Source organism: Podarcis raffonei, chromosome 9 (genome assembly GCF_027172205.1).
Source record: "Podarcis raffonei isolate rPodRaf1 chromosome 9, rPodRaf1.pri, whole genome shotgun sequence".
Classification (NCBI taxonomy): domain Eukaryota; kingdom Metazoa; phylum Chordata; class Lepidosauria; order Squamata; family Lacertidae; genus Podarcis; species Podarcis raffonei.
This window is the reverse complement of record NC_070610.1, coordinates 73,694,420-73,718,299: the sequence shown is the minus strand read 5'-3', so window position 1 is coordinate 73,718,299 and position 23,880 is coordinate 73,694,420. Positions and strand designations below refer to the sequence as shown.

At 43.3% G+C, this 23,880-nt stretch overlaps 1 protein-coding gene across 3 annotated transcripts in view; it reads left to right on the top strand.

Annotated features, from left to right (window-relative positions):
• CTNNA2 (catenin alpha 2) overlaps positions 1 to 23,880 on the top strand; it is a 544,191-nt gene that overhangs the window by 120,364 nt on the left and 399,947 nt on the right. For all 3 annotated transcript variants that reach the window (XM_053402026.1, XM_053402025.1, XM_053402027.1), the window contains exon 4: positions 5,176 to 5,342. In XM_053402026.1, coding sequence (XP_053258001.1) covers positions 5,176 to 5,342 — 167 coding nt within the window. The remainder of the gene's footprint in view (positions 1 to 5,175; positions 5,343 to 23,880) is intronic.

Sequence of the window (23,880 nt, the reverse complement as noted above, 5' to 3'; positions counted from 1 at the left end):
CAAGGCAAACAGCTTTCCCACAGGCAAGCAGATGTTTGAGCAATGGTATCCAGCTAGCCCCCAAATACGTTAAAAGGGGCAGTAGGAGCCACTGTCCTCCACTGCCAACAGAACACCCAGCTCCTCAGGGAATAAAGGGGCGTCCAGTTAGCCTAAGCAGTGGCTGGTGTCACATGAACCAGCCAGTAAAATAATCCACATAACGATACCCCCAGTTAAACGAGTCTTGACTCGCAATGTTCAATCCAGAAAGGCGCTAAAGGACTCAAGTGCTGCACAGCCGATTGAGCAACCCACCGGCATCGCCATATCAATATAAGGACCATCCAATTAAAGCCTAACTACTTAAAATCTTGAGGGTGAACCGGCAGCAGCCTAACAGCCGATTCAATATCGCATAATGCCAACAAGGCACCTCCTCCAATTTGTTGGTAAGCTCAACTGCCTGATCCAAAGATGCATATTTCACGGAACAATTCCGGAGGGATAGCATCATTCACTGAGGTGCCTTTGGGATGCGATAAATATGGATCAGATGGAATTATATGGGGCTTTCTTAGGGACGATCCCCAATGGGGATAAATGAAAATCGGGAATAGAAGGAGAATCAAGGGGATCCCACCATACGTCCCAATGCAAGCTGCTTCCTAACCTTCTTTCAGGCTACCACAGGTAGCTCTCTAACTGGCTTTTGAGTTGCTGTATTCCGAGCCACTGGCTGAAAAGCCAGAGGAATCCCAAACATTGGGAAAAATCCTTCCCACAAGCACAAAGCCACTGACCCATCTAGATAACCTTTTGGCCAGGCTTTCAAGGGAGATATTTTTATGGAAATATGGGCAAGAGGTATTGAGTTATTGCTTGCCGGCTCCCGCTTGGGCAAGATGCCCTGCCTCGTGTTGCCACCATGATGTGTAAATTTACAGGGCCAACGCTGGCCAGAAACCCTAAAGAAGTCCCAACAAAGCTGCCACCGGGCCAGCTTCCTGCATACCAGCTTCAGGTTCTATTGCTCAGGGAATTTCCATTTGAAATGTGGAGCTGCGCAAGTGGTCCACATGTCCCCGTCCCTGGGATCCTAGTGAGCTGAGGGGATGATGGCAGCCCTGCGTCTAACATTCCCATCATAGTGAATTACCACTTATAGAATAGTGGGGTTGGAAGGGACTCCAAGGATCATCTAGTCCACTCTCCCACAATATTATAATAATAATAATAATAATAATAATAATAATAATAATAATAATAATAATCTATTTGTACCCTGCCCATTTGGCTGGGCTTCCCCAGCCACTCTGGGCAGCGTCCTATATATATATATATATATATATATATATATATATATATATATATACAGTAATGCATCAAACATTAAAAGCTTCCCTAAACATGGCTGCCTTAGATGTCTTCTAAAAGTCTGGTAGTAGACATCTGGTGGGAGGGTGTACCACTTCCGAGAAGGCTCTCCACCTGGTTCCCTGTAACTTGGTTTCTCACAGTGAGGGAACCACCAGAAAGGCCCTCGGCGCTGGACCTCAGTGTCCGGGTAGAGTGATGAGGGAGCACGCAGCTGTCCCAAACAGGGACCAATCCTGCAACCTAGGCATTACCGGCACCATACGCTGACCAGCTGAGCTATCCAGGATGATCCCTAAAGACCCGGAACAGCCTCACCCTGACCCCTGGAGAGGTCCAAGGTGATGTCTGAATCATCATCAGAGCCCAGGGATGATTTACCTGCAAGGAGGTGTAAGCATCATCCCTGCTCCGCTTTTTTCTGCCTCTGAAGACGCTTCCTTCTGGAAGAAGGCACCTGGGGCATCAGCAAGTCATCCTCTGCAGGAGAGGCAAGCTCTGGAGGCATCTGCAAAGGCCCTGTCATAGACTCCAAAAAGAAAAAACCTAAACAATGTGAGGAACAGGTGAAACCAATGCTTTGTGCACCATATGGGGACGCTATTCAGGCCAGAAACGCTGCCAGAGGCCATCAAATTATAGGGCCAAGCGGGCCAAGCCCTAGGATCACCTGCTAGGCCAGACATAAATGTTTCCAATGAGATAACAAACTTGAGGCAGCCCGTCGCCTGTCCAGGTACCCCTGCTTGCCCTTTAGAGGGAAGCACCTCCTCAAGAAACCCAAAGTTCTTTTTGGGAGCAATATCACAAATGGGCCAAACTACCCAGCAACAAAATAGTCCAAAAGGAGCAGCTTGTTTTGCTTTGTTATAACAATGGCTAAGTGGGGGATATGAACCCTGTCTCCCAGGTCCTAGTCCTGCACTCTAGCCACTAAGCCACAATGGCTCGTCTCTAAAACGGCAGTCGCCACTATCAGGGCAAAACAAACTTGAAGAAAATAAACTTGTTCAGAAACAGCATAGTTAAAGAGCATACAAAGAGTGCTCATTGGAGGCACAGAGAGCCTCTGGCTCCACTCTGTCTGCCTAAGATATACATTAGCAACAAGTGAGCCTGCAAACAAACAGATAAATTCTTATAGAGAAAGAGAGTCACATGTCACAGTGACTTAACAATTACTGTACTGCTAACTGTAGCAGGCTAGGCTTGAATGATATGTGCAGGCCGAGCAGGCCGTGAAGGCCTCCCTGCTTCTGCTCTCTGCCTTTTATAGTCTCATTGCAATATTAAAGGAACTCAATATAGTGCTCCCGCCCAAGGCTAGATTAAAACTTGGCCAACAGCACTGCACGCACCCAAAATAAAGCCAACCTATGGGGATACTATAAATGAAAGTGATTCCAGGTAAGCTGGGAACAGCCCTGACTAGCCCCACAATCAAACAGGCGAAAATGGGGAAAACCTTTTTGCAAAAGAAAGCCCCTAATGGGGGCTCTCTCCCTATTGGAAAAGGCAAGTCCAGGAGGATTATGCACAGGCAGCGCTCACAGTTACAGGGAGAATCTTCCCAAAGGGCAGGGTAAGGGGTGGGGTGGTAAATCAAACAGAAAAAGGGGGGGAATTAAATTAATTAAGGGACTAGAGAAGACTAAAAAGAAGGGGAAAATAAAGAAATGTAACCAGACAATGAGAAGATCGCTCCACTGTCCTCCAGACGGTCCAAGTGCTCCAGGTGATCCGTTGCATGCAGCAAAAGAGAAAGTAGAAGGCTGCATGCAGAGTATTTAAACCTTTTACCCCTCCCACCAAAATTGCAACATAACTTTTCCCCCAGCAACTCGGCAATCCAATCAATGCCCCCTGGCCATCTTGGAGAACTTACCCAGCAACAAAGGGGGTGGCTCAGTAGACCCCACCGCAACACGTGCTCTCCCTGAAGGAGAACACGCTTTCTACTAAACCTCTGTGTGATGCAGAGAAATAAATTTACAATTTTACGAAAGACCACTTCCTTCCCTAATGACACTCTTGGATGTTAAGATGAGCAGAGTCTTGGTAGAAGTTCAGGGTAGAGATCAGGAGATGACATTATCTGTGATAGCCCCTAACATGTAGAATTCCCTTGCTAAAGAGGTGTGCCTGGCACTTTCATTATATAATTTGTGTCCTATACTCTGGGTTTTGACATTTGAGATTTATTTTTTTAAGGACCAAGACTATTTTGTGACTGTAATTTGTTTTAAACTATATTAGATACTGTTTTTTTTACATTTCTGTAACCTACCCTGAGACCTTGTGGTGAAGGGTGGCTATGAAATTGAAGTAGTAGTCGTAATAATAATGTCTGCTATTAGATTCTACTAATTAAGGGGTACATAGGGAGATGTTGGTTTCCCTGAGATTTGTGGTATTTGGTACTAATTTGCAAACTTACAGTATACAAATAATCTTCTCATTGGATCAACACTTTTGGTTCACAGTTTATGCAATAACAGAGCAAAATGTAACACAGTATCTACCAGATATTAATTGAAGATTTTGGCAGGAGTTCTGAGCTCGGCTGAAAAGATGAACTTCAGAGACTCATTAAAAATGTGTCAGAGAAGAGGCATACTTTACAAACCAGCTTGGGGGACACACAATTTCGACTGGAGAAACGAATTGAGGAGAAAGAAAATCAGCCCTCCTTCACTGCTCTGATTAGATTTACCATCCCCTGTGGCTGATTTTTAATTATTTTTTTTTTAAGTCATTGAGAAACTGATCTTAACCCTCTGTTTGGGCCCTAAAATGACACTTTGTAAGGAAAGAAAACAGTTGAAAGTTTCTGTGTCATCAGAGTCGGACTAACATCATGCGAAGAAGAAGGAACCTTGTTTGTCTTCTGAAGAAAAGCTCTTCTCCTGTTCAGTCCTAAGAGTCCCTGCCCCCAACCCCCAGTTGCTTTGGATAGGATGTGACACCTACCTTTCTAGTGCAGCATCTGAAACCAGGGTGTTGGGCAGGCTTTAGAGTGGTGTGCAATTGTTTTAAGGTTGTGATTTAAGAATTACACATGCATTAATTCTGGGGTACAACTGATAAAACTGGTTGCATGGCTCCCAGAGGCAGCGAAGGAATCAGCCTTCAAACTGATACTAGGATAAGTGTATTCCAAAGTCTGGCAAGTGTTGCCATACTTTTCGCTGCCCTTGTGGCATCTCATAGATGTTTACCAGTCCAAGAGCAAATAACAGTAACCCAATCCTGTCTGTCTTTGTTTGCAAAGATTAAGCGGCTTTTATGACAGAGTGGCACAGCAGAACAAACCATTACCATCAGCAAAATATAGGATTTTGTTTGAACTGCCTCCTTTCAAATAATTCAGAGTGCAGCCGCTGTGGCTAGTTCTTGAGAGCAGGATGCTATTGTTATACTGGCACCTTCGCTATACACCTTTAGGCACCAGGCAAAAACATTCCTTTTTAACCAGGCCTTTGCCTGACTTGATCTACCTCCTGTACCCTTTTAAAAATGCTGGCTCTTTGGGGGATTTTTTTTAATTGGCTTGTTGTTTTTATTTTGATTTTATGTATTTGATATTTTATGTGAACTGCCCTGAGACCTTCGGGTATAGGGCGGCATATAAATCAAATAAATAAATCAAATAATAAAATAATAAAACAACTTGAAATTATGATTAATTCTTTAGTATTGGGTACCATAGTGCTTCTGGAAGAATTTCATTTTTCGTTATTGTCTTTTCAAGAAGCAGGGAGTAAGAAGTGGCTTTTGTAATCAGCTTTTAAAACATGCTTGTTTCTAATTGCCCTCCAGGTGAAACGATGAGAATTGCTTCGTCAGAGTTTGCCGATGATCCCTGTTCCTCTGTCAAGCGAGGCACCATGGTCCGGGCAGCACGGGCTCTGCTCTCAGCTGTCACTCGCCTGCTCATCCTGGCTGACATGGCAGATGTCATGAGGCTTTTGTCCCACTTGAAAATCGTAAGACTTCTTCAATACGTTATGTTCTTGTATGCGCTGTGTTGAGCAAGTGGTGGAAGGGATATATGGTATGCTGCATACAAAGGAAGGACAACCAGGTTTATATGGGGCTCATATTTTGTAGTTGCAAATATTTTGGGGAAGTATCAAATATCCCACCAGTATTACTTCCTAGGCATAACTCTGGCTTACTTCTCTTTGGTAGTGGGGGAAATTCTGGATGGCCACTGCTGGATCTATTACTTGGGGTTCGGCTTGGCAGCTGAGTACTGTATTTACTTGTTTGAATGCAGAAGTGCATCACAGATAGGAACTGGTAGTAAGAGTTGTGGGGAGTGGGAATTTAGATGTGAGCCCATAGGGATGTATTCAGATGCTCCATCAGACACACCTATTCAACATTGCTATGTATTCTCTGAAAAGCCATTGCTTTTTCACCATGCTTGGTTAAAGTTTCAAACTGAGAATGGATTTTGTTATGCACATTTAATGTCTACGTAAAACAATAACGACAGCTATTTTTTTGCTTTGTTACACTGGCCATATCATGAATTAATACAGACATCCACACATATTATTGCATGACTAATCCATGTGTACTATGTGTAATGCATCACTGGGCTATGCAGGCTCTTTTCCAGTAGTGTGTTGTCATTGCCTTGTGGACATTATTGTCGGAATCAAGCCATAAGTCAGAGCCTCCAGCTTAGCTCTTAGTCCAGAGGAATTTGGCCACCCTCCAGGTGCCCGGCTTGATTCCTTATGACCTCCCCTGCCAGCGACTCCCGGCAACATCAAAGGAGGTCTCTTCGGCGATCCTTTTCTAACGTGAAAAGAACACACCACTCCTCCCCCAGGGAGGGGGAAAGAGACAGACAGAAATATATTTACATGTCTTTATTCCTGTCTTTCACCAGTACAGAGAAACATGTCTGCACACTCTGCTTCCCACTGCGGAGAGAGAAAAAACTCCTCCCATGTACTTCCAGTACAGGGTCATGTGCTGCTCTGAGGTAACATCCGGCTCTCAGAGCACTTTACAGACAGTCCCAGTTTCCCACGGGACAATCCAATAACATCCATATCCTGTTTACCATTCCAGCCACCTGGTGCTTGCTTCTGCATTGCTCCTTTTTCGTAACATCCTCCCCCAAAAGAATCAATGCGTGTTGCAGCAAGCAAAGCATGATCCAGAGAAGAAAACAAACAGTTGTTATACACATAACACTCCCCTGTTGTTTCAGTTCCACCCTTGGAACTCCCCGCTACTGGTTTCCCCAGTGTACCTCTCTGGTTGTCTGGTTTCCAAGGAATGAGTGCACCTGCATTACCTTGGCTAGCAGCTCTCTGTTGTGTCTTTGTCTCTGACTTAGACACAGCTTCAACCTGTCCTCGGTTGTTTACAACAGCAACACATGCAACAGCTAAGTTAGCAAACTCTTTTGAGTACCTCTTGGGTGGTTGACCCTTTGTAACTCTCTCAGACCTACGTATGAGGTGCTGATCCTCTCTGCTCACTGGTCCAGTCTCAGGACTCTTTGGAGAACTAGTTCCAATGGTAAACAGTGGTTCATCCTTCAGTTGTGAAGGCCTATCTATTGTGTGAGACTTCCTCTCAATGACTGTGACAACTGAGCTCTCCGAGCTATCAGAGTCATCACTTTCTGTACAGCTGAAATCAGTGAAATCATCATCATCTGAATCGTCCTCAGTGGGAAATGTGTGTACTATCACTCTCTCCTGTTCAGGAGTACTCTCTAGAAATTTTGTGAGAATCACCTGACCAGATTCAGACAAAATTACTCTGTAGAGACCCTTTTCATACCCCACAAAAATGCCTCTGGCATTCTTAACTCCACCTGGAGCTTCTGTTCTCACATGAGACCCAAAAACCTTGAAATGGGCAACAGAAGGTTTTCTGTGGAACAGTTTCTCAAAAGGAGAACTTCCCAACTCTTTTGAAACCTTTCTCACTTTCGTATAACAGTACGACATCAGAGACTCGGCCCAGTACTCATGTGGCAGATGTGAACTAAGCAATTGCGCTTCCATCCCCTTTTGCAATTCTCTGTTCACCCGTACACAGACACCCCTGTTCCACGCTTCCGCTGAAACAGCAACCTTGTGTCTTATTCCCTTCTTCTGCAGGAACCTTTGGAAATCCTGTAAAAGAAAAATCTGCTTCTCATCTGTGAATAGACAATCAATGTTAGCATCATGCATACTCTTAACTTTGTCACAAAACTCCTGAAACCTCTCCAAGGCTTCCTGTGGCTTTCTCAGCACATAAACCCAGACATAGTTAGAGAAATGATCCACACACACAAGATAATATCTTGCACTGCCTCTAGATGGTTCTAGAGGACCAATCACATCAGCATACACCCGCTGAAATGCCCTGTTGACCCCGGTCTTCTTCTTGCTCACACCTGCAAGAGAAACTAGGTTAGACACAGATGAATTACATTCCATGTAATCACTTTGTGCAAAAGTCAACAAATAAAGTCCATCCTTCTCCCTGGCTGAAAGATATAACTCTCCATCTTTGTAGATCTCGCAGCTCTCAGCATCGTAGCACAGTCTCAGTCCTCTCTTTGCAATCTGTGAAACACTCAGCAGATTGAACTTCAACTCAGGAACCAAGTAAACATTGTTTATTGTCAAGTCCAGACTCTTAAGATAGACAGTCCCCACGCCGGCCGCTTCTAGCTCCTGACCATTGGCCTGTGTCACAGTGAAGCTTTGCTTCTTAAACGTTGAAAAGAGTTCTCTGTGTGGGGACATATGAACCGTGGCTGCAGTGTCGATAATAAACGCGTTCCCAACATCTGGCGTGGTTCCTTTCGCCATCATAGCTTTTGCAGGTTTCACCGAAGTCTTGGTGTGACCTTTGCCTGACGCCTCAGGCTTTGCTGAGCGGCCCTTCGCTCCTTTTGGCTGACGTGGCTTCTTGCAGCTCCGCTGAAGATGCCCAGCCTGTCCACAACTGTAACACTGGACAGCGTTCAAAGCTACAGCATCCTTTCCAGTAGCCTCATCGGTGGGGGAATTAGAACTCCGTTCCTCCCTCCCCCTGTGCTTTACTTCCAGTGCAGCATGCCGGCTGTGTTCTTCTAGAACCACGGCACTCAGGGGCACTCCCCCCTTCTTGGCATCCATGCTGAATCCAAGAGTCAGCTTTACACTCAATCTCAAGGCAGCTTTCACTTTCCAAGCCAGTAAAACTCCAAAAGTCTTTGTTTACTGCTTCACTGGCAGGCAAACCTTTGGGTTGTTTTTTCAAAACCCTTGCACAGCTGCGCAGATACACTTTCGATTTCCCAGGCTCTTTTTAGGCCACTCAGTAACTGGCAGACGTTGCCTAGCAACCTGCTCAGGACGGAACTCCTTATCTCAACCACAGGAATTCCTGGTATGCAAACTTGCCCTCAGAGCTTGTTTTTTTCAAACGCAGCTCTTCCTTGTGAACCAGAAAATAAGCCTTTCTGCGTTCATTATTTTTCTACCCCAAAATGCAGCATACCTTCTCCGTTGCCTTGAAACACACTCCTCTCGGTGTCCAGCTGTCTGTTTCAGCCTTTGGCTGCAGGCAGACGCTTTTCTTTATCTCCTTAGGTGCAGAGGATGGCAACGATTCATCGACCTCTCACCTCTCATGCAGATTCTCATAGATCAGATATCCATCGGTCTGCTACCAGTTGTCGGAATCAAGCCATAAGTCAGAGCCTCCAGCTTAGCTCTTAGTCCAGAGGAATTTGGCCACCCTCCAGGTGCCCGGCTTGATTCCTTATGACCTCCCCTGCCAGCGACTCCCGGCAACATCAAAGGAGGTCTCTTCGGCGATCCTTTTCTAACGTGAAAAGAACACACCACTCCTCCCCCAGGGAGGGGGAAAGAGACAGACAGAAATATATTTACATGTCTTTATTCCTGTCTTTCACCAGTACAGAGAAACATGTCTGCACACTCTGCTTCCCACTGCGGAGAGAGAAAAAACTCCTCCCATGTACTTCCAGTACAGGGTCATGTGCTGCTCTGAGGTAACATCCGGCTCTCAGAGCACTTTACAGACAGTCCCAGTTTCCCACGGGACAATCCAATAACATCCATATCCTGTTTACCATTCCAGCCACCTGGTGCTTGCTTCTGCATTGCTCCTTTTTCGTAACATCTATCACAATAAAAAGTTGGCCTCATGTGCACAATAAATCTCAGACAAATTAATGTAGAGTCACAATAGCTTTATGCTACCCCTAAAATTGAAGGCAGCATCCTTGAATACCAGTTGCTGAGGTCCATGAACAGGAGAGAGGATAGTCCTCACTTCTTGCTTTGTGGGCTGTTCAGAGGCAGGTTGTTGGCCCTGTGGAAAAACAAGATGCCGGACTAGACAGGGTTTTGCTCTGACCCAGCAGGGCTCATCTTCCTTTTCTTATTGGGGCGTGGGGAAAGTGGTTTAGCCGTAACAGGTGCACACTGTCTGTGCTTCTTTGAGAGCCTCTTTTCAGACTGTCCTGTAACTGTAAGGAAGCTGTAGACTTACCACCCTCTTGTGGTAAAATTAAAGCACAGCAGTGTGCTTTTGCCTGTGAGCCACAGTATGAAATTAATTACATCCAAATGTCAGAACTCTTTTGATTGGAGATGGAAACAGCGAGTGCTTAATGAATCATCAAAGATGGGGAAAAAATATGAAAACCGCAGAGGAATTGCAGAGCGGCAAATGATTTACTGTGGGTTTGTATTTGGTTTGCCACTGTCTGCCTTCCTGCCTACAGAGGCATGTAACAAAATGCTTTGTAATTGGAGCTAACCAGTGTAATGATTGATTTTCCCATTCCTCTCTTCATAACTGAGCATTGCTAATTGTGCTGCTGGTGGAAGATCTGTTGTGTAAACTGGACTGAGCAGAATGTTTATAATCTTTTATTTTCTTGATCAGATTCCCCCCCTTCTCTGCCCCCTTCCTTTTCCCCTTCAAATGGCACTAGAATGTTGTTTCCGAAGCAATGATGCGTTGCAACCTTTAGCTTGGAATGAGAGCTAGGCAGACTCTTCTTGAATTCCCCAGAACTAGGGTTTGCAATGGAAAATGCCAAATCCTCTCCTGCAGGAAGGTGACAGTCCATGCTTTAATGAACACAGTGCTTTTTTACTCAAAAATCAACCACATTACCCTATAAATATTTGCACAGCTAGCAATGCGTGTGTGACCATATTCTTCATTTCCTAATGAAGACTGGTCCAACTCACACAATCTCTTGACGCTGCAGACTTTCAGAGTCTGTGTTTGGCCTCAATCCCCTTTCATACAAATACTTGAAGAACATGGTTGTGATTACAGAACTCAGTTTTTGTAGCTTATCTACGGCCCTCATATTGCTAGACTTAATTGATTAATTTGTGGGCATCATGACACATTAATATTTGGGAACACTTACTGGGAGGGTAGGAAAGGAAATATGTAATCTCTTTTTTTCCTTTCAAGAATCTCTGTAAATCATCATCATCCACTTAATTATATTTTGTTTACACTATTTAAAATTTGGATTACTTTAACTAACTTTTAAACATTAATTTGTTATTACAGCTGTTTCAAGTTAGTTTTGGAAATTTCAGCAATAGTCATTTATTTAATACATTTAGAATACCAACCTTTACATACTCATATATGTTGTATATGTACAATGGAGCTTCCACTCTCACTCCTGCCCCCTCCAGCTCCCACCCCCTAGAATTAGGGGACCTTCTACATTAGATTTGGTTGGTATGCAGGGCTAGGAGAGGAAACACAAGTTTCACTGCAGTAGTAGATCTAAGCTTATGGAACATTGAAGACAGCCCAATATTAAGATACAACTTTCTGTACAGACCACCCAGCTGAGACACTAACATAATTTTGGACCCTACCTTGACTAGATTCCTTCCACATCTCTTGTGCCGCAGGCCTCTGCCTTGCTGGAGTAAGAACTGTGCGACGATGTGAACTACTGTAAAGTAGACTAGGTTTAGACTTCACATCTCAAGATCCTCAAGCAAGTACAATCTGCTTCAACAACAAATAGCTACTTTCATTACTTCACAATATTTATTCATATCTTCTAATATTGACAGAGTTGGATGAACCATTTTGCTATGTAATTACATGGAAGTTCACCTCATCCCTTACCTGTTAGATCACTACACTCTGCAGGCGAGGGTCTCAAGCAGAGATCATCTTAATCAGGTGGTTCCTTCTGCGGAATAGAGGAATTGGGCTCCAGCTTGGAATTCCCCCCAGATAAATATAAGACAGGCACTGTTTCTATTCTCTTTTCTGCTGAAGACCTTCCTCTTCCAAAAAAGCCTTTTAAGCTTTTCCAGTCTGCATCTACAATGGAATTATTTTTAAGTGGCTTAATTTTTTTTATTGTTTTATTTCTTTTGTTTCCACCCTAGGCTCCTTTGGGGGGAAGGGAGGGATATAAATTTAAACTAATATAGCAGCACTGCTACAACCTCTAGAGGTTCCATAGTGAAAGGCAGCAAGATTGTGAGAAACTCTTTAAAGTTATTTATAATATAGAGTGGAAGGTTCTTTCACTTTCTTCACACTTGGATGTGCATTGCCCCCACTGTCCATGGGGAGGTCCCATTATACAATTAAAATAAGTGAATGCATCTGTATATGAGAGAGAAAGATGTGTGAGTTAAGTTCAGTGTGCAGTGGCTTCTAGATATTACATGTGCTGAGAAACTTTAGTCTCCTGACCCCACTAGAAGCCTTCTACCAATGTGTGTTTATTACAATGGTACCTCGGTTTTCAACATAATCCATTCCGGAAGACCATTCGAGTTCTGAAACCTTTGAAAACTGAAAACTCATTAGCTGACAGCTAGGCCTCAGGCTCTTGCACTCAGTAGAAGCTGCGTGGCATGTTCAACTTCCGAGGCGTGTTTGAAAACCGAAGCATTTATGTACTTCCGGGTTTATGGCGTTCACAAACTGAAACGTTCAAAAACCGAGGTACCACTGTAGTTCTAAGCTACTTTAAGAGTTCTCTTCAGCTCTGCTAATCCCGCATCACATAATCTAGTAATAATAATCAAATTCTTTGAGCGAAACCTGGGATGGATAAAATTGGCTGGTGCACTTCAAGAACTTTCCGCATCAATATGACAGCCAGGTAGACATATCACCACCTTTAAGTTAGAGAACATCAACCGAGTACAGTAGAACTGTTCATTGTGCCAAAGGAGATGTTCATAAACTATTTTACATAAAAAGGGGATAGCATGGGATAGTCATAAAGGTAAAGGTAAAGGTACCCCTGCCCGTCCGGGCCAGTCTTGCCAGACTCTAGGGTTGTGCGCCCATCTCACTCTATAGGCCAGGGGCCAGCGCTGTCCGGAGGCACTTCCGGGTCACGTGGCCAGCGTGACATCGCTGCTCTGGCGAGCCAGAGCCGCACACGGAAACGCCGTTTACCTTCCCGCTAGTAAGCGGTCCCTATTTATCTACTTGCACCCGGGGGTGCTTTCGAACTGCTAGGTTGGCAGGCGCTGGGACCGAACGACGGGAGCGCACCCCGCCGCGGGGATTCGAACCAATGACCTTTTGATCGGCCAGCCCTAGGCGTTGAGGCTTTTACCCACAGCGCCACCCGCGTCCCTAGTCATAGCTAACTTTAAAAGAACATTACATGCAAAAATATTAAAAAGTATGATATGAAGAGTTAAAACATATTCTGGGCAGGCATTTTTCCTCTTGTTTAGTTTCAGAATAAGTCTTCCTTCCTGAATAATTTGTCCTTCCAAAAGAGCCAGAATCATCTTGCCACCCATTCTACAATCTCTATTCCCACCCACCATCTCATCTCACTCTTGTGCTATTATCCAAGTTTTGGTGCTGAAGCAAGGCCACTTAGCTCCTGTTTTGGTTCCTATCAATCATGTCTCCTCCTGGCTTCCTGCAAAACCCTTAGGAAACGGTTGGCCCAGTTTGAGGAGAAACAGCTTTTAAAAGCTTGTGATGCATTCCCCTGCAGGTGTTCCACGCTGTCAGCTCCCACTGGAGCAGATGGGACCTAGGTAATTCTGTTCACCTTTGGAAATCAGGCTGCGCCAGAGAAATTTCTAATTAATTATGTAGAAGTGTCGCTTGGTAGCAAGCTGGCTGAGCTAACAAAAGACTTTGACCCTAAAAATAAGTCACTTTTTTCCCTGGCACTCATGTCCGGATCAAGCCACTGTTTCAGACATTCTGATGAAATATTTACACCTACACAAATCAAGCAGTGTTACAGAAATGACACTTTGTCCCTTAAATATAGTTTGCTGACATGAACGTAAATTTGCAGTGTTCTGCTGCAAGCAGACTTTCTATTTGTGCCTCTACATATATTTCCCTGAAAAGTTTCAGAAGTCATGAGGCAGTTACTCTAAGACAATTGCCTAATTCAACTGACATTTTCACAAATATGCAATAGAAACATCTAATGGCCTCACAACCTGTTGTTCTATGCTCTTTTTTCTCTTACACCAACCCACCCACCCCTGGCTGAAGACATTGACATTAATTGAAAAAGGAGGGAAGCTGGTCTGTAATAGAATTTGTCAGCAACTTCATTTGCATAAGAATGGAAGTGATAGTGGTCCTCTTTATCCCAGGATTGTAGCAATTTTCCATGTCACAAAATCAGTATTTTTAGTGGTGGTAAAAAAGCAACTGGAACAAATTGCATGATGATGAGATTCTGGTTTTCACAGTAATTTTCTTAACTGTCATGGCAATCAGGAAGGTTTTTTACCTGCACTTCTTTTAACAGGAATGGAATGAGTTGATGCTATGATTGCTCAGTTATAAGCTGAATACTGTTTACCCGAATACTGAATATTATCTACAGGCACCGACTCAGTTTTATGCATGTTTTACTGTAGAGCTTGCAGTAGTAGTGGCTTTCCTGTCTCCATCCAGGTAAAGTCTCAAGTGGTGAAGCTGATAAATGGCACTTTGAGATGCAGAAGCTACCTGGCCTCTACTGAGAGTGCTGAATGAATAAACTTCCCCAGACTGTAATCCTGATCCCCATTTAGAACAGAAGTGTAACTTCCTCTAAAACAGTTTGACCTGCAGCTACCTATCTGGATGAACTACCGTAGCAAAGAGTACCACCTTATCTTGGTAGAATCTTTTGTTCTCCCTCTTCCAGTCCATTGCCATACCCAAATACTGGTTCAGGACAGCTACAGCCTCACCTCTATCTAATTAATCAGATTTTCACCATTTTTTCTTCATCTATGCGCCAGTCATCTGTGCTTTGTTCTAATTCTTTCAGATCAGGCCAAAGGTCCATCTAGTTAGCATCCTGTTCTCGCACTGGCCAGATGCCTTTTTCCAGAACTGGCAACTGCTATTGGGTGTCCATGAGTTGGGAGAGAAAAATAAAGCTTTTCTTTATCCACTCTATCAACTCCATGCATAATTTTATACACTTCTATCATGTTGCCTTTACTCACCCTTTCTCTAAAGTAAAAAGCCCCATATGCTTTAACCTTTCATCATAGGGCTTTTGCTTGCCCTTTTCTGAACCTTTTCTAATTGTAGAAAACAGTACATAAGTTTTCCAAAAGTGGTCACACCATAAATTTGTATATTGACATTATGATATCAGCAGTTTTATTTTTAAGTTCTTTCCAGATGATCCTTTGCCTTTTTCACAGCTTCCATGCCATGCTAGCTGTACTTCAGCAAAGCTTATTCTTCTATACGCTTGTTTATTTTATCCTTAAAAATACTTTCCACCAGTTTTCAAGGGACAGACATTAAGGTATCTGGCCTGTAATTTCCAAGATCTCCCCTTGATGGATCTCTCTCTCATTACAATGGTTATGTTCCCATTGTCAGGTATCGAGGGTGATCTGAGGGACAAGTTGCATATTTTTGTTAGAAGGTCAACACTTTCACATTTGAGTTATCTGACAGCTCTTGGGTGGGTGCCATCTGGACCTGGTCATTTGCCAGTTTTTCTTTTGTCCAGGAGGCCTCAAACTTCATCTCTCATCACCACTATCTACCTCATCTCCTCAGACTCCTTTCCAACAGAAGTTAGTTCAGCCACTGGGATCTGTCATATACCTTCTGCTGTGGAGACAGATACCAAGTATTCATTCAGCATCTCTGCAGTCTCCTCACTCTCCTTCAGCATACTTCAACTCCCTTGTAATCCAAAGGTCCGACAGTCTCCCTAGCCAGTCTTCTGCTATGAACGTATTCGGCTTCAACACCTTGCTCCCAGCATTATAAACTCCTCCAATACGGAGTATGCCCGGCTTCACACACAGGGCACGGGTGGACTCGGGACCTACTCTTAGATAGATAGAAAAGGGGAGATGTAGGGATGATTGTGGAGTGGGCAGTGGGGTCTGGAGGTAGCACACTCCCCACCAGCAGGCAGCCACAGTCTGCCTGCATGCGTGACCTTGGGGTGCAGGACACCCCCCCAAGACAAAGCCACAGCTGTCTGAACATTGTTCCCTCTGTCTAACCTTTTGCGGTCTCAGTAGTCTGCGGTGTCCTATCTGTAACCTTTGTCTCTGAGACCTTTTGTCTCCTTCGTCATACACTGTGCAAGGGGAAAATGACACGGTGGAAACAGGTGCCAAAATAACTTTGTGTTGTTGGGATACTACCAGGGAGACAAAAGCCATCATGACCCCACGTCGATTCCGGACGATCCATTGATCTCCCGTAGATACAGTATCAGTCAATTAGCGACACGAAGCCTCGGAAATAGCTTTCCACATTCCAGAGCTCGTGCACGCTCTATCAGCAGAGTTCGCACAACGAAAGATGCACTCAGGAGAGCATATTTACAACTTTTATTCAGCGTTGATCAGAACAAAGAACAAACATGACTGCCTGCTTCGACGTCTCAGGCACAGAGAGAGAAACGAAAGCAATAGACAAAAGAGAAACTTCCTGTGAACGGGAAATACGCAGGCTGTGGCACAACAACCTGCTCCTTTTTTAAGGTGGAACGGAAATATCCTAACATGTACCACCCCACGATCTTGGGACCCGAAGATGTATAAAGGTCACAGCCCAAAATGTATCTGCCTGGTTTGCATATTTGTCTCAATAAAAGGAGGCTCCACAGGGCTGGCCAGCAGCTTGCATGCAGCTCACCTGTGCGCAGCTCACCTGCATTATCAACTCCTGCCTCATGTCCTTCACTTCATCAGACCTTGTTTCCTTCCTGTGTCCCCCTCCTGTCGCACTGGTAGAAAGGTAGCTATTTAAATGTTTTGTTTGTAACAGCAACCCCCCCCCCCAACACTTCACAATTCTTTGATATTTGCTCGCTGTTCCAAAAAACACGACTTTTTGCATCTTTCAGCTACTACCACATGAGAAATGCTACAGGACTAATGACCAGGCACACTAGCCAGTCTTGGCTTTCAACACTGCTATTAGGAAGCCTCAGAAAAGAATGTTGCTTTTTTTCTATCATAATTAAATAAGTCATGCCCATAGTTCTGCTGATTAGATCATGTACTCAAAATTTCCTAGCAAAGCTACCGGTATGTGATGCTGGAATTCCTAGATCACACGCCCCCTTCCACTTTACCCTGTACAAAATTTGTAACTGCTTGAATTAATTAAAATACCTCTAGCTACTTCGTTGCTGAGTGACCAACCCAATAACTTCCTTCTAACTGAATCCATAAATATTAAAATTATTCAGTTGCTCAATATTAACCCCATTGGTTTTCCATTTGTAAACCGCTAGTCGTTTTTCAAATACTACAGTTTTCATTTTACTGTAATTTAACATTTTTCCCTTTAACAAAACTCTCACAAATATCCAAGTAGTCCCTTATTTGTATTATATAAATGAGGGCTACTGATGCAGAATAAGTCTGAAAGCTTAGAATCATCTCTGCTAGCTGGGAAATATTGATGGCCTTTGCAATCTTCTATATTGTTGACATAAAAAATTGAGAGAGCCCCAAAGGCATCCCTGTGGGGAATATACTCTGAGAAACTCACTCTAAATGTCTGTTCTGTTCCTGTATAGAGTTTTCTTCAGGACTGATGCTTATCTATCTTGGTATTTAAAAGTTTAAACTAGAGCTGTTCTTTATTGACCTAGTCAAAGGCCAACGCTAAATCAATAAAAGCTACATATAGCTCTTGTCTTGTTCTTTCAACGTATTCTTAAATCAAATGATCTAAAACAAAGCATTGATTGATGGTACTTTTCCATGTGCAGAATCCTTCTTGCCTTCTGCTATAATTTGTCCAATTTTCAAAATGAGGTAGTTGATTACCAATGATTACGTTCACATGGCATGGTAAGCCAAACTATGACTTGACCAATTTTAGGAGCAATCCCAGTTAAAAAATAAGCGGGCAGATTTTGAAATAGTTTTAACTTCCTTTTTAAAGGAATGATATAGCAATGCTAGATTCCCATCCCGTTGAGGCTGTACTTATGTTGTTAATAAATATAACTGAGTTGGATTTTGCTTCGAAGATTTCTGCTGGAATCACAACTTCTTGCTTTTTGGGGGGGGGGGCGGTGGCGGAGATAAAAGGGTTGGTATTGATCTAGTGAAATTTTCCTGTTATTGAACCTCTGGCACTGCCTTTTGTATAGAGGAAACTGCAATCCTCCTGTTAGTCTCAGGCTGTCATCAGTGCCACCTGCTAAAGAAAATTCTGAGTTGAGAGACTGCTCAACAGCCCAGCTCGTCGGGGTACAAGTCCCCCACAGGTCCATGCGGTCAGTAAAAGAAGGAAATTCCAGCCAGGCAATTTGGAGCAAAACAGCAGTCAGTAGACTTAACTCCTTTATTATTGCGCAACAGGTTCAACAGCAGCAAGTGAACCCAGAGCATGGGGCAACATTGACTTTTAAAACTTTCCCACCATATCCCAGAATACAGTTCGCACAGCATCATCAATACATTGTTGCTACATCACTAACATCACTAACACAATAGGGGAGGGTTACACTACAATAGACAGATATGTCAGGGCAACACCCAAGTATAAGATTACAATAGGCAAACATGTCTTAAGTACCTACCACCCAAAAGTACAATAGAACTTCCTTTGTGTGTCTGGAGCCTGAGGCAAGTCTGGTGATGAGATTTGGCTTCCCTTGGAGAACAATGAGCCCAGCTCATCTCGCTTTACAGGCCGAGGGAGCCGGTGTTTATCCACAGGCAGTTTTTCTAGGTCATGTGGCCAGCATGACTAAGCCGCTTCTGGAGAAACCAGAGCAGCTCACAGAAACGCCATTTACCTTCCCGCTGGAGCGGTACCTAAAGGCTGGCTCAAGAAGATAGGTGAGCCGCGCTCGGTGCCACAAACCCTATCCACCTGTGGGGAAGGGAGGGCGGATATTATCTACTTGCACTTTTTGGCATGCTTTCAAACTGCTAGGTTGGCAGGAGCTGGGACAGAGCAACGGGAGCTCACCCCGTTGCGGGGATTCAAACAGCTGACCTTCTGATCAGCAAGCCCAAGAGGCTCAGTGGTTTAGACCACAGCGCCACCCGCGTCCCTTCTTTCTGACGTAGCTAACTCTAAATATAGAAATACATTTTTTATTATATAGATTTCATAATTTTATAAATAAATATTTTAATAATTCTATAGAAACTGGGCTGGGGTATTGTTTGGGTTTTTTGTTGTGGGTTGTTGCATATGGAATTTTATTATGATTTATGTGGAAATTGTTCAATTTGGTTGTGCATTTTTTGAGGTTTTATTTATTTTATTTTTATTTTATTTATTTATCGTTTATGACTACTTTTGTTATGTTGTAAGTTTTTTCATGTTGTAAGCTGCCTTGATCATGGTTTGAACTATGGAAAGGCAACATACAAATATTAATTTCATTTTATTTATTAAATTTCTAGACGGTGCAGTAATCTAACCTAGAGGTTGCCAGAGCATAGACAACAGAGGTTAGGCTATCCCTGTCCAGATAGGGGCATAGCTGGGCCACCAGCCAAAACTGATAGAAGGCAGTCTGTGCCACTGAGTCAACCTGAGCCTTAAGTGACAGCAAAGGATCCAGGAGTACCCTCAAGCTATGCGCCCACTCTTTCAAGAGCAGGCAGTCTCCCATCCATCTGGTCTAGGGAACCACTTACAGTGCTTTAGTCTTATCTGGAATTAGTTTCAGTTTGTTGGCTCCCATCCAGTCCACCACCAAAGCAAGACACTGGTCCACCACTTCCACTGCCATACCTGCATATGTAAAGGAGAAATAGAGCTGTGTGTCGTCAGCATATTACTGACAATGCACTTCAAAACTCCGGATAACCCTACTCAGCAATTTCATGTAGATATTAAATAGCATAGGAGATTAAATTGAACCCTGAGGTACTAAAGGCTCCATGGGACCGAAGAATACTCCCTAAGCATCACTCTCTGGAAACAACCAAATAGGACCGGAACCACTGCAATCAGTGCCACCTACCCCTAACTTGGACAGCTTGTTATTCTGCCCTTTTGACCTGAAGACACTAAATAAATCAGAAATTCTGAGAAACCTGCAGCAATCAGTCTTTCACATTGGCCTAATCTATTAGCATGCCTCTGCTGCTCATTTAAGGCACAAGATGGCAGGTAACAAGGCAGACAGTCCTTCAGATACTTGGACCCTAGGACTTCTAGTGCCTTCTAGTGCTTTATATAAGGCAGTGCCTTAAATTTGGCTGTGCAGATCCTTAAAAACAAATCTCATTTTTCAGCACAGAACCATGACCCGGCTGCCACATTCTGCACCACAGTGTGAAAATATATTTTTATAAAAGCACAAATCACACTCTCTCCTTGCACATAAATGAAAGCAAAATTCCCAAGTGAATCATCACTTCCTCCACTATTACAGATATTCATATGGTGTTTATATGCCAGTTTGAGTTGAAAGTGGCTAAACCCCATTAAAAAGGCTGTACCTGGATGTACTTTGTGACTGCTCAATTACATCTTCTACTATGATGCTTGCATTTTCACAAAGGCTTAATTCCAGGTTACCTAAATAATGTAGGTTACCAGCCAATAAGTTAGAAAATCTGATCTAATGCCATTTGTTTTCCTTAACACATTTTCCAGTTCTTCCCATGTTTCCCTCTTTCTACTATTATTATTTCAATAATAATTATATCCCATCCTTTGGCTCAAATGAACCCAGGGCAGGAAACACATGAATAACAATATCATTAAAAATATTCTGAAACCAAAAACATTATAAAAACAGTTAAGAAACACATTCTTAACCTCCCCGTGCGACTCTAACCTGGAAGAATCAAACTTGGTTCGACCAAGAATGCAAACAGTGCAGAAGTTGGCTTAGATTTCTTCAGTCTGATATGAAATCAGACAGCTCCCAGAGCAAAATCAGGGAGTTAGCCCAATTCCGTTCATTCTACAAGAAGTTGCTTCAACATAAGAAATTGCTCTTTGCGAAAGAACGCTGGACGGCCCTGTTAGTGGCCATTAAAACCCGTGACGACAAGAAATTCTGGAATTTAATTAATGCAGGTTTAAGACCCCACTCGTTCATCGTTAATAATATCACAGCAGCCAGTTGGCACTCTCACTTTGCTCAGCTGTATTCCGCCCCAGATCCTGAAGTAAACGTAGTCTCTTCTCTTCCAGCATCTGCCTTGCCCACCTGGGAACCAGTTTCCCCAGAGAGATGTCTACAACTAATTAGCATGCTATCAGGGGATAAATCCCCGGGGGAGGATATGATACCACCTGAGGTATTTTTATCGAACCAGACGTGGTGGGCCCCTATTTTAGCATCTCTCTTTACCACTATTAATGCTACTCTTAAGATTCCACCTAACTGGAAGCAGAGCATAGTCATCCCAATACATAAAAAGGGGGACCCACAAGATCCGCGTAACTATCGACCTATTAGCCTGCTGGACATATCATACAAGGTATACTCTAGATTCTTGTTAGAGAAATTAATCGAGTGGGCAGAAGAAACAAAGCTATTCCATCCGGAACAGGCTGGCTTCCGTAAAGGTCATAGTACATCTGGCCAATGTCTTGTTCTATTTACATTGATTGATAAATACCTAAACAGGTTCAACTGCAAACTACACGCGGCTTTTGTGGACCTGACCTCCGCTTTTGACTCCATCCCTAGAGATAGGCTATGGCAGAAGCTTAGTTACACCAACATAGATAAGAGACTCCTCCACCTTCTTATGGAAATTCATAATGACATATCGGCCAGAGTAAAATTTGGCCCTCTGGGAGCTCTTTCTGATTCTTTCCCTCTGAATAAAGGGGTCAAACAGGGCTGCCTCTTGGCCCCTTTTCTATTTAATTTCTACATTAATGACATCGTTACAACCATGAAGGCCCTAAACCAATCTGCCCCCTGTTTACAACAGCGCAAGATCCCCATACTACTCTATGCGGACGACATGGTGATACTGTCTTTAACCAAGCAGGGCTTAAACGACATGCTCAGAGGACTCATGACATATTGTGATACCAACTCCCTCAAAATCAATTTCGCCAAAACCAAAATTCTTACTTTTGGCACGAAAACTCGGAAGCCATTCTGGAATTTTGAGGGCCACTCTATTGAATATTGTTCAGCATTCAAGTATTTGGGCATCACTTTTCAGCATGGGCTTAGTTGGTCAGCTCACCTAAATATGACCATCCTGGCTGCCCGTAGAACCATCAAAGCCTTGGAGAAATTCTTCTATGCAAAAGGCGGCCAGTTGGTTCCTCCAATCAGAAAAGCATTTATCAGCAAAGTCCTCCCGATGTTACTGTATGGGGTTGAAATCTGGGGGTGGAATTTAAAAACACTACAACGGCTCGAGATTCTACAAAACTCTTTTGCACGAAAGTTACTGGGCCTCCCCAGGGGCTCGGTTGCTGCACAGTTAAGAACAGAACTGGGCCTCCCCTCTATTGTTGCGAGAGCCCACATTAGAATAATTAGTTTTTATTGTAAATTAATCAAAGCCCCAGGCTCCCTACTAGCCAGGCAAGCCTTTTTAACTTGTGCTTTTAACAACAAATGGTCCAAGGCCATGGAGATTATCACGGCACGCTACTCCCTCCCAGATCTTGACACGCTGTCATCTTGGGACCATCACAATATCCGGGCCTGGATTCTTACAAGAGACGAGGCCATGGACCGGGCACAGTCCGCCACAGCTCGCCTCTCCAAGTGGCTCCCTAAAGTGAAAGTGGTAAGATCACTTGCCAACTACTTGACAGACCTGACGGAGCCCAATTTGAGAAGAGCGTTTACCATGGCCCGTTTCCATTCTATACCCACGGCCTTCTTGCAGGGGATTTACTTTAAGACCCCCATTACTCAGCGTCTTTGTCCATGCACAATGAATGAAGTAGAGGACTTCATACACTTCTTTTTCTACTGCCCTATTTATGAGCTAATAAGAACTAAGCTCCTCCTCTTGATCCCGCCCACCATCACATCTAAGGAAGACTGTTTGAAATTCCTTCTTGTGGACGCAAATCCCCAAATTTCACGTGGGGTGGCAATCTTTATAGTGCAGGCTTTGAAACTTAGGGCTACACTGACTGGGTAGTGGGTCCCAGACCTGGACCTGTTTTAATTCTTTGTATTACCTTTTTAACCAAATGTGCCAAGCCTATTTTGGGGCCATTTTATGTTTTATATACATCTGCATTTTAGATTCCCGGTGCTGGCAACTAAATTTTTATATTATTGTTTTAGGGTAATTTAAATGTTACAATGCCCGTAATATCGTCTGAATTCTGTTTTATCAGGTTATTTCTCTCTTGCTTTTTTGTCTTATCTTGCTATGGCTGTATGCTAATGCAATAAAGGTTTGATGACATTCTTTCGGCAAATGATTTCAGGATTGCCAGGAACAGCCATCAAATGTAGTAGATGGTCTCTCCAGTATATCCACCTTTCTCTATCCAAAACCTTGAGATTTTCTGCTTGATAGGTAGATACTGCAATTGAGTAGACTCGTGGAATTATAGAATTGTAGAATTGGAAACAAGCAAAATATGGCTAAGGACTGATAGGAATTGGTTGGTTTCCCCAATCCTCTAACCATTTTTGAAAACTCTTGGAAGAAAGGTTTAAGCACCACAGGTCATATTCCAATATTCTTTTCTCCTGATACTGCTTTTGTATGGCAGAGTATATTTTCTAAATCCCATCTCACCATTCTAGCTATTCAGGGGGTAATATTAACTTAACATAAATGATATTTTAGATAGGGAATTGAAAATTATTATCTTGACCTTATTTGCGTGTATATGTGTTCATGCTGTTACATGCCACTGTTTAGGCGTATAACCTCCCAAAGCAGTTTTCTAATTGTTTTAAACAAGGAAGCATTAATAAAAGTCATTGCAATACAACAGAAGAAGACAGGGGCAGAAAAACCTTTAAAAAGCCAGAATAACACACACACACACACACACACACACACACACACACCATTCTGAAAAGTCAGGGCAAGAAATAAAAATAAATAAACTTCGGCTGGCACA